At 38.4% G+C, this 12416-nt stretch overlaps 1 protein-coding gene across 1 annotated transcript in view; it reads right to left on the reverse strand.

The window, feature by feature from the left end:
- LOC122806610 (calpain-5-like) overlaps positions 1-12416 on the reverse strand; it is a 660704-nt gene that overhangs the window by 38738 nt on the left and 609550 nt on the right. The window contains exon 12 of the mRNA XM_044077176.1: positions 3103-3239. Within this exon, the coding sequence (XP_043933111.1) occupies positions 3103-3239 (137 nt within the window). The remainder of the gene's footprint in view (positions 1-3102; positions 3240-12416) is intronic.

Raw genomic sequence — 12416 nt, forward strand, 5'->3', positions numbered from 1 at the left:
TGTTTTGGTCCTGGGCAGACTTGCCCCCAGAAAGATATTTGTTGAGTTCTTTAGTCAAATCTCTTTGCAATCTTGTAAAATGTGCCAGGTAATTCAATGACCGCAAAGATTTCTGAAGCTTACACACACTTACCAAATCTGTCCAAAGCTTTGGATTCCATATTAGGAGGACAGAGAGAAGATCTCTGCTCTGCAAGCTCTTCTTTAGTGACTGTCAGCACAGCCATGGCATCAACTGGGACCTCCTATTGCTCCAGTGTGTCCTGTCCTTGGGAGGGGCTAAAATTTAGTCTGAACATTTAGGGATGGGCTCCACAGCATTAGGTTCCTTCCACACCTGGCAAGAAATGAGATCTATAAGTTCACTGGCTAGGGGAGTCAACCAAGATGGAGCTGGACCAGACCCAAAAGTCTCTAGGAGCACTGACTACTCTCCGGGAGGGATATCAGAAAACCAACCATCTTTCTCTTTTAAGAGTTCTAGAATGTCTCCAAATGAGACTTGTTCAGGTGGAGATGTGGGAGTCCCTTCCCCTTCATCAAAATTAGTGTCCTCCATGAGAGATGGGAATCTAGGGGCCTCCTTTTACACATTTTCTTCTGAGGGACACATAAGTAGGGTGGTCGGGTGACATATCAGAGGAGATGGGGGGATCTTGAGGGACTAACTGGAGATTTCAGCAGGGTGGCTGTCCCAGTGGAATGGAAGAATGATGCTCAGAGCAAAGAACCAAATGAGGTAAAGTTGTCTGATATGAGAGAGTAGAGATGTCATTTCTCAAGGTATCAGAAGGTCATCTCCACAATCTCAAAGTCAGAATTCTTGGGGGAAACCGAAGTTGACAGTAAAGGAGCTATTTCCCGATCCGATGGCTTCTGTATTCTTGCAAATACTCTGCCTGAGGATGGAGTTGGATCCAAGCTGTCCAGCACCGAAGCCCTAAGGTGAAGGGATGGCACTGATAGCTTTGGAGTTAGTCTGACTCCCCTGGATCTGGTGCATTGTCTCCAAGAATCCCATGGCTCCAAATGACTCAGAACTGGATGACTCAGGGAAGTAACCAGCGTCAAAGAACATATCTCTTCAGATCAGACGAAGACACCCTCAGAGGTCTTGGATTCAAGGTCTGCAAAACAGTAAGTCAGATCAGAGAAGGAGAGACCAAAGGGGAAGTAGGTATGACTCACAGTTCACAGATCCAATGGGAGATGGAGGTGAGAGTACCCCTATCTTAATCTGAGCTCTGAGGAATTTCCTCATCTTCCTACCCCGTCAACCTCAGATAAACTCCTGGAACACCTGAGGGTAGAGGTTAAGGGCAGAGGTCTAGAATATTTATGGGGGGGAGTCTCCTAAGAAGGGTGAAGGTAGCCAAGAAGTTACCATATCTGGCAGAGGAAGAGGTGACTGGATCTGAGGTGATTTGGATTTCAAAGCAGAAGGATCCAAGTTTGTTGGATCCAATTTTTTTGGTATTTTTGCAGGAGGCTCCGAGGAAGGAGCTGAAGAAAATGTAGGATCCAGAGACCACCTACGAGAGTCTTTATCTTTGGGAGCTAAGTCAGGCTTCCTCTTGTCAGATTTCTTTGAGAGGGTTTGAGCCACAGCTGAAGCAGTAGAAGAAGAAGGAGTGGAAAGGAGAAGGCCCTTGAATACAAGCATATTTATCCTGTCTGTGAGAGCCCTGGAATTGAAATCAGTGCATATGGTGCAGTCTACATCTAAATGTGCAACTCCTAAACAGTATATGCACTCCCTGTGGGCATCTGCATTTGGTATTTTATGCTTGTAGGTGATGCATAGTTTGAAGCCGGAAGTTTTAACAGCCATACTGGTTTAACTAAGAGCAAAGCTATGGAAGGACAATAACAAACATTTTTTCAAATAAGTAAAGACAGAAAAAGAAATCTACCAACAATGGTAGGCAAGAAATACACTAAAAGGGTAGTAGAAGAAAAAAATTGAGATAGCAAAGTGCCAGCAATGGTATTCAAGAGAAGTACTGAACAACATGATAGGGGAACATACTGAGCAAGGGAGGTAGATAAGAGAAAGGAATCAGAAAGACTAATATAGATAGAAAATTTTAAGCAAAACTCACTATTTCAATTAAGAATTCACCCAAAAGCTCGAGGATCTGCTTCTGTAGCTAAGTGTGAGACAAATGAGATCTGAGGTATGGTAGGCTGAAAGGGCATTATGAATAAAGAGAGGACCTTGAGAGCTGGATCTGAGGATCTGGTAGAAGCAGATGAGTTGGATCCAAGTCAGATCCAAGATTCATCAGTTGAGGAATGAATGAAAATGAGATCAGATAATACATTTAGTTCAGGTGCCAAGATGGCACTTCTCATAGCAGCCATGTATCACTGGCATTCATTTACCTTTGACTCCTATTACAGACTGTGTCTGTTCAGATGTCACCCCACTTCTGACTACAGACATATTTTGCTGCATTACTCCTGCCACAGGCTGTACCCTCTTTGAGCCTCAACTAGACACGAGTTTCACAAACTGTAACGTTTTAAGCAGTAGTTGAGTCTTTTTCTTGTCTTTAGAGCAATAGCTGCATGCTTAGGCCCCTCCAACACAGTGATATACTGTGTTGTCTAACATCTAAAGAATGTTACTGCTCTGTTTAGATCTTGTGGTTAATCAGCGGTATTATTTCACACATGAATGGCTAGATTTACAAAATTACACTAGCCTACCATCCATTATGACACACATGTAAAGAGCATGCTATAGTCTCAATAATATAATACCTTTAAAGGCATTTTTCTGCTAGACTTCCACGTCTGGTGAATGGGATATAGTGAGCCTGTAGTTTTAGTCCCCACACCAGTAAGTGCATGTGGTGGCAATACAGACAACTGCACACCCTGCAGTGCAGTACTGCTGGTTTAGTTACGTCTTCATTGGTAATTTAATACTACCATTCTGAACAATGCCTTTGATACTGTTTGTAACTGTTTGTGCCAGTTTATAGCCATATGAATATAAAAACCACACACACACACACACACACACACACACACACACACACACACACACACACACACACACACACTACAGATAAATAGAAAAAGAGAAATAAATACCTGTATTTTAATAGGCCTCTTTGGTTTTTTCCTGTAGAAAAGTGCCTTCAGGTTGTAGTCTGGTTTGGAGTTAGATTTTTGTACCCGGGATTTAATTTTGGTTCCTTCACATCTGATGATGACGTAAGTATCTGGTTCTGCAATTAGAAGACAGTTCTGCATATATCATATTTTTTCTGGCATTAAGCAGTGTTTATTCACACCCCCCTTATGAACTGAACTGGTTTGAAGACCATTTTCAATCATGATCTGGACTATAAAAGCACAAAACCATTACACTGAGAGCTGCGAGTTAGTAGCTTAATAGAAGGATGACCGCGCATATTATAAATCAGTAATGTAATAGGAGGATTACATGCATATTATAAGGTGTACCATAAGCTGCTTAATTACAAGCAAATATATTTAAGTAAAGGATTATGCAAAAGAAGAAATAAAGTAATTCTGTAACAAGCATTTCAGTGTGTTAGGTAAAAAAATAAATAAAAACTGCAATTAAATAGATAAAAATGCATACAAGTTGGGATTTAGAGAAAGAGGGCTACAGACATGTAAAGTGCCTGCTAGAGGGAGGTCAGTTTACAGAATCACTGAAAAGGTAATTCAGAGTCCACTTTAGATGCAGTGAGAAAGACCTCATTATCAACTAATTTGCATGTCTCTGAATCTCTTTTTTTTTCACTCATACTAAAAGCACACTGTAGTGGTAGTATCCTCTAGTGGGCCATATGTTGTGTTGGCACAGGAACCATAATTCCCAAATGTCCAGAACTTTGCAGAATGTCTTTGAGGTTGGCTCATATTTCCATCCTGTCCCTCAGTTTTTACATTATCCAGTTAATCACTAAGGATTACAGTCAGTATTGTTTAAATATTGTTTAGAAAATGCATGGTGATGCACACCTTGTTCTATTCACCTTTAAATTAAATTAGAGTAATATTTAAAAAATGTCCCTGATTTCAGCATTTTTCCCATTACATTTGGAATTGTCTGGAATTCATTAGGAATGGTGTTAAGATGTATGACAGACCCTCTACACACACACACACACACACACACACACACACACACACACACACACACACACACACACACACACACACACACACACACTAATTCACTCAGACTCAACAGACAGGCTCACAAAATAAAAAAATTGAATTTGTTTAAATATAAAAGTGAACACATTAAGTCCTTGACATTATTAAAAAAAATAATGGATGGTGCCAACCAGATAAGAAGTAACGGATAATGAAGGACTTAACATTATTGCCATGTATGATTCTAATTGTCAAGTATGATTCTGAAAGCTCTGTGATAGTGAATCTTTAGGTTGCAAAGAGTTATGGTCAGTCTAGTGAAGATATTCTGCAGGATGGTCTCTGCAGACCAAGGACACCACATCCTGCTGAAAGGAGGAGGTAACTTGTAAGATAGGCAGCTTATAGAAACCTTAAGGATTCAACTTCATCTTCATTTTTATTTATGTGCTTAAGCCTAATTTCAGGACAAACATGACTATTTTTTTCACTCCTGCTCTATCTTACATTAATGCTTCAGTCAATTTCAATGCATAAATAATTATTTGAGAACATGCACTCAGAGTAAATAAATTAAGTATAAATATCAAGTGATGCAAAATTATATTTAACTTATTGACAGTAACATATTTGGTAAGTTATACTGTAATATAAATCTAATGAGATATTCAGTGGTTATTCATTAATAGTGAAACTCCAATCTGCCAAGTTAAAAAGTGCAGCACAACTCACTGGAAATAATATTAAGAGACCACACAGAATTCAAAACTTCAACTAGAAAGACTATACCATCTATGTCAAATGCTGAGACAAAGTTCCAAAGCACTGAAGGATGGGCATTAAAGGTGCTATGAAATCCAAGCAATTGAAATTCACCAGGGGCCACACACAGCAATACTCCAATGATAATCCAGGAATGCTTGAAATATTAACACAGTTACTTCAGTCCCAGACACTATTAGCAGCTCCAAATTCACAAATTAGCAAAGGTCTTCAAAGATTGTCCTTAACCAAAGTTCATTCAAATGTGAACCATAGTTCAAAATTAAACTGTAACTATGGAATACCATAACAGACAGTTGCAAATAGACATCAAAGCAGCAGCATTAGAGTAAAAATACAAAGTACCACAGCCTAAAGACATCAATAGTATAACCGCAAAGAAGCCTGAGACTCAGGAGCTCAGAAAGTAAGTACCTCATTTTAAATAGATAGACAGCTTCCCCCTATCAGATGTAGTGATGTTCTTGCAGTCTAAAGAGGATATGAATCTGCTTATTTTATTGTAAAGGAATTTTAGTTTCTTTGCCATTACTGACAGTACTAGTTATATAAAAAGGGAGAGTCTATGAATAAGGCACAACAATCTTTAGATATTTACATTAATTCATTTGTTCCAACACCTAAGTAACGAGGGTCTTTGACAGGTAACAGATGTGCTTCTTCTAGCCTGTATGGGGGCACCACAAGTATGACTTGTTTTACTTGTATTAGTAACTAGCTGTTTGTCAGTAAACCAGTCTCACAGTTAGGTGAAGCTTTCTTGGAGTGCAAGCTGTAAACAGGAGAATATAGTGGTGAAGTGGAGATGAAATGGATAATAAACCCAGAGGGTAACAGTAACACCAGCTAGATTTTAGATGAAGTGTGAGATGGGTAAGGAGAAAGGGAGGGACTGTTTCATGGGGATTCTCTTAATTTACATTGTCATTACTGGAAAATGTACAGCTCATCATGACCATGAAAGAAACACATCTTTCAAAATGATAGTCACAATGAGCCAGAAATAGAGGCCCCTGCTCCAGCATGAGCTATAAATAGAGGCCCCTGCTCCAGCATGAGCTATAAATAGAGGCCCCTGCTCCAGCATGAGCTATAAATAGAGGCCCCTGCTCCAGCATGAGCTATAAATAGAGGCCCCTGCTCCAGCATGAGCTATAAATAGAGGCCCCTGCTCCAGTAGTTGCACAGACAAAAAAGAGTGGTTGACTAAATTGCATGCTGTATTTAGATCAGTAAACAGAGATGCAGTCATAAGGCAGGAGTCCATATAATTAAGAGCTGTATTTCTGATATCTTAGATAAAAATGTGCTGCTTATTAGAAATATGATAGCCTTGAAGTTTTGTAGACAATATTTTGTAGGGGGTTTACTAAAATGTGACAAGCAGGAATTGGCCTATATTGCCTTGTTCTGGCTGGATTGTACACCTTAGCTCTGTAAGTGATGTGGGCTTGCCTGCAGCTTTGAGGTACAGCACTGTCAGGGTGAGGACAGGTTATCTCATGTAACAAAACAGTAGCAGTGATGGGATCACACTCAACTGTAAGAATCTGGGATATGAAGTATTATTGCCTGGAATTCCTTTACAGAGTGTATGCCACAGAAGCTTTTTGAAAAAATGATAGCTCTGAAGTAGAAATCTGGCTGATGGTTGTGCAATTGATGGCTAAGAGGAATGTAGGGTCTGTACAGTAAAGATGTCATAGCTAATTTTATATGAATTCTGACAACAAAGCATTTGCATTATTTGAAGCTGTTGGCAAGAGAAAAGAGGTGTTTCATGGCAGCTGGTGTCTTAAATCTTAATTTCTTTACAGTTCTGCTTGAATAAATTAGATGACCATAATTGTTCTGAAGATACACAAAGTTTCATCTCTAAATAAGGTGCACACCTTTGAAGTAAGGCCAAGGGTGCCAGAACCATAGGACGGGGGGGGGGGGGGGGGGTGAAGGCCCACCCACACTTTAAATTAAATCCTGGGCTCTGCCCTCGGCTCTGGCTGAGCTGCATTATTTAAAAAAGTGAGGTAGTGAATACTTACTTTTGTTTATGTGTGTGTGTGTGTGTGTGTGTGTGTGTGTGTGTGTGTGTGTGTGTGTGTGTGTTTGCGCATGTGCCTGTGTGTATATGTATATATGTGTAAGTATAGAAGGTCGTGCTTGAGTCCAAATGCTTGTAATCGCGGGTATCCAAGTGTTTGGAAGTGAATGCATGTGTGTCTGCATAAGTGCAAGTGCGCGCCAGTGCATCTGTGTGTGTGTGTGTGTGTGTGTGTGTGTGTGTGTGTGTGTGTGTGTGTGTGTGTGTGTGTGGTAATTCAACTTCTGTATATCACCTTGTACTTTTTACATACCTTGACAAGGTTCCACTATGATTCATTCAGACTGGGTTACAGGCAGCTAGCCAAGGAAACTGGAAAATTGCAGGAACCCGTGGGTTTTGTGTAAATATGTGATGTGCGTGTGTGTGTATATGAATATGTGATTTGTTTGTGTGTCTGAGTGTGTATGTGTGTGTGTACATGAATATGTGGTATGTGCATGCGAGTGTGTGTACATGTGTGTCTGTTTGTCTCTGTGCTGTAACCAGTATTAGAAAAAAATCATAGTGAATTTATGGTTAAAGTACTGAATGACATATGTCTTAACTTTTATCCTATTGCTTGAACTTCAATGTTCTCAGATATTGGGTAAATCAGTTTCAGTTTTGCTTTCCAGAGAAAGAAATTCTAATATCAGTGGACTATAAAACAATGTATAAATTATACAAATGCAGAACAGAAGCCCTGGTATTTTGTTTTATTTTAAATATGTCCTTAAGCCATTAAAAGAGGTTTTATGAGAATGGCATGCATCTATTACATAGTGTGTGGAGGTTTGTTTACTCCATCATCCTTTTTTTCTCAGAATATGGATGCTTCACTTCAATGTCAATTTTTGCAGCATCCCGGAGTCCCGTTATTCAAAGTTACAATCTGTTTGGGAATGTGCATAAAAACACACACAGCACACACACGCATACACGCACACACACACACACACACACACACACACACACACACACACACACACACACACACACTTTAGAATTTTAGTTGAACTGATTGCTACGATGAACACCAGCCTAAGTAGTTAATTTTTATATATTGACTGTAGCTGAAGTAGTTGTATGGTGTAGAAGTAGCTATATGTTATCAGCAGCAGTGGTGCAGCGGTTAGCATTGCCGCCTCACAGCAAGAGGTTCTCCAGTTCAATTCTCAGCTGGAGTGACTTCCTTGCAAAGTCTGCATTTCCTCCCTGTGGTTAAGTTAAGTTTTAAAGATATGCAGGTTGGGCATCGAGCTGGCAACTTGACACTGTAAAAACACCACTGCCATCAATCTGCAGACCAGTGATCCACTGTGGTGACCCCTAACCAAGAAAAGCCGAAAGACATTGCTAGATTAATTAGTTTTATGTTACAATTTATTTCGCAAACCAGTCAAATATCTCTATAGCCATGTTAGCATTAACTTTTTTAACTTCTCAAGAGAACAGGAAAGACATTCTTACTAGGAATATGCATATATGTGCACGTGCGTGTGTGTGTGTGTGCATGTATGTATAATACTTCAGCTTCCATCTTAGAATGCATGCCACCTTGTGTTTTTCTCTCATGCTAAGCATGCATACCTTTTACTTGTCCTTGAATTTGCAGAAGGTCCCTGATTTTTGTCATGTTCCTTATATATATATATATATATATATATATATATATATATATATATATATATATATATATATATATATATATATATATTTATATTTATTTATATATATTTATATATATATGTATATATATATATATATATATATATATATATATATATATTTATATTTATTTTTTTTTTCTGGCTTAAAACTGAAAACTTCAAACCAGTCAGTAATGCTAGACATTAGAGTAATTATGATTCTTAATGTTCATAAACTATGTTGATGCAAAGCCCGTTGTTCTTTTAAACTTCTTAAGTGAACTAGAATAATAACATTTTTTTTCTGATTTTCTCCCCCATTAATTTTTACTAGAGCCATAATTATTTAACAAAGTTGAGAGGTTTGCAGGCAATAGTAATTCTCAACTGTACCTGATCTTCTAGAATCTCTTTGATTTTGCCTCAGATTTTTCACTGTTTTTGATTTTGCAGTTAATCACTAAGGTGTTCAGAAAAGTGAATAATGCAAGCATTATAGAATTTCATACTTCCTCTTGTATAGAAAATGCATATTGATGCAAAAAAGTGTACTGTTTCCTTTTCTTAGTGAATTAGAATAATGTTAAAATGAATTAGTAATATATTACTTGTTTAATTGGAATTTAATTGAATGAATAATGATGAAGTGTTTAAATATGGTGGTAGTGATATTGTAATGCTAACTGCCACCCTGTGAAGTTATACACCGAAGCATTTGGGTGAATTAAAGCTCATTTTGTTCAAATTCCAGTTATGTGCAGACTTTTTCTATAATGTTGTTCATTGCAGTGTTGTGTTTATCCTATTTATGTAGTTATTTATTGATATCTGATTACCAGGAAAGTCCGACTGTGTGTAGGAGCCCATTTTCAGTGGAGTCCCAGAGAGAAAAACTCTAAAGTATTACAAAACAATGATTTTGCAGTCTTTAAAAATAATAATTATACCAAAGTAGACATAATATGAAAACATTGGTTAAGAATAGATAAAAAATACATGACACTGATTTAATAGTTAGAGAAATTTTATAGGTTCATAGGTTGGTACTAGGCTATCGGCACAAGGGCCTATACAATCCTAGCCATAACAATTCCCACGTTTATATCACATCATCGAAATTTCAAAATATTGGCTCTGATATGGTCAGCACCATATCATTGATATTTTGAAACTTCGAACATAAAAAAAGAAAACAAAAAAGAAAACAACTAAACATTGCAAGCAGGGGGACAAGCCCCCCTGTACCCCCGCGATTTAAATACACTAATGCTGAGATCACACTACATTGCAATAAATGGAAATCTCCCCTTATGGAGACTTCCATTAAAACATTCGATGCCTTTCACTTTTGCTGATTTGGCGCTGACCAAATCAGCTTTGATATTTTCAGTCTTCAACGAACCGATATACACCCCAATTCCCTGGCTATTTCTTCCCACAATATTTACTTCACTGGATCCCTATCTAGAAGGGCAACTGACGTGATCCCTGGGGTGAATTTCCTATCTCCCATCCAATCGTCAAGGTTCCTTTTGAAGAGGGTCAAAGAGGCGCTCTGCTTGACATGTATGGGCAGTCTGTTCAAGAGTCTGGGGAGTCTCTGGGTCAGGAACCTATCCCTCCATGCCTCCCTCCCTCCTCTATGTTTTGCTCATTGTGATGACAAGGTTTAGATCCCTGCAGCGTGTGGCTCTGAGGGATTGGGACTTATTTAAGTGTAGCTTTTAGTCAGTTTATAGAGAAATTAAAGGTTAGTTAGTATAATATTAACAGAAATTGCAATAAAGTAAGAGAAAAGCAGACCTATGATATATTTAGAGTGAAAGCCAGGAGAGAGAAATTAGGTAAGGAAGAGAGAAAAGAAGGGGAGGGTGAGGAGATGTAAGAAATAAATAGGTATTTATTCACATTTAGGGATACAGTATATTCTGGTGCTGAGCAAAAACAGAGCCAGCTTTTAGCTAGGATGTTTTTCAGAATGATTTTGAAGGATGGGAGGGACAGTATTGACACTGATTGACAGAGATAAGGAGATCCATTTCTTAGCAACATGGTAGAAGTACAAACAAAGCACAGCAGATTTCATAGGTTTGTGGACAGACAGGACTTTTTGGTCATTGGATCATAATGACCGAGTAGGAACATAGTTGCATAGAATGTCATTTGGTGTTGGACAATCAGATGGATTCTGCATAATTTTATAGGTAGTAAGAAGTGTATATGTTAATTGATGAGGTAATTCTAACCAGTTTAAGCTTTTTAGTGCTATACAGTGGTGGGTTCTGAAAGGGGCATTTGCTGCAAATTTAGCAACTTTGTTATAGCATTGTTCAAGTTTTGATTTTTGTGATGCCTGAAGGTTTGTAAGGATGAGAACACCAAAAGAAGTGTGGGGAGGAGATAAGTAGTGGCAAGTGTAGCTTTAGTTACATCAGTGAGAACGTTTTTAGCTCTATAAAGCATCCATAGATTTTGATGATTTTTTTTTCTTATGCAAATTTGTATATACAGGTCAAATTTAAGATTATCATTCACTATCATCCCTAATAATTTGCTAAGAGAAGTGATGCCAGTGGTTGTATTATCGAGAGAGAGGACTTAAAATTTGTTTTTTCATGGAGGAGAGAGTTGGAGAAAAAAGAACTGGCTTGCTGTTTTTGGGGGTCAGCTTCCTGAGTAATTTTATGGAGGTGTGCCACATTGTCAGATGAGCAAATGAGTGTTCACTCATCCATGTACTGTATTAAGGAGGTGTCTTGAGTGGAAATGTGGAAACTGTTGGTGAGAATGTTAAAGAGGAGGGGACCAAGGATAGACCCTTGTAGTACACCGGTGGTCACTGGGAGGGAAGTGCCATTTTACTGACTGATGCCCATTAGATAGGTAGCTTTTGAACCACAGAAGGTTGGACTGAGAGATACCTATTGCGGGCATTTGAAGTAGAAGTTTGATGTGACATGTGTCAAAGGCTTTAGGAGAAGACTAGCTTGACATTATATGTAGCTTTATTGACAGCATCTATATAGGTTAGAAGTAAAGTGTTAGTACTATGAAAAGGATGGAAGTCATGTTGTGTGGGGGACTGGAGTTCTTCCTGCAGGAGATGGTGTAGCAATTGTATTTTAATACATTTTTCAAGTATTTTGGAGAGGGGATATAGGTCTATAGTTAGTAATGTCTGATGAATTTCCTCCTTTGTGCAGAGGGAGCGTGGGATTACTGAACTGACCTATTTATAAGGCTTGAGACAGGGTAGGCAATGCTATTGGCTGCTACTTTAAGGTTCACACTTGGAATGTCATCAGCTGAAATAGAGCATGGCTTGAGTTTGCTTAAAAGTACTTTCTATGTAGGATGTGGGCACAGGTTTAAAGTTGAAAGTGGCTGTGGTAATATGTGGATGCTGGGCAGGGTTAGGATCAGATGTTGGGGAATCCTTGTTTAGAGGTGCTATGCTATCTATGAAATAAGAGTTGAATTGTATTGAGGTTTCAAGTGATGAGTTATTGGGAGAGGAATTAGGGTTGAATTTATAGCTGGGATGCAGTATTTAGCATTATGTTTACTATTACTCTGAAAGTTGTTATAGTATAGTTTTTGTCTTCATTAATTTGCTTTTTAGTACAATTGTGAAGCATTCTGACGTTTTTGTGATATTGTGGTGTTTTAGATTTTTGCCATTTTTTTCCGTGCTTGCACCCTCACATCAAATTATAACAGAGTAATCAGTTTATAGCCAGTACAAAGCAACTAGCAAA

This window comes from Protopterus annectens, chromosome 7.part0, assembly GCF_019279795.1.
Source record: "Protopterus annectens isolate FY-2018-M chromosome 7.part0, PAN1.0, whole genome shotgun sequence".
Taxonomy (NCBI): Eukaryota; Metazoa; Chordata; order Ceratodontiformes; family Protopteridae; genus Protopterus; species Protopterus annectens.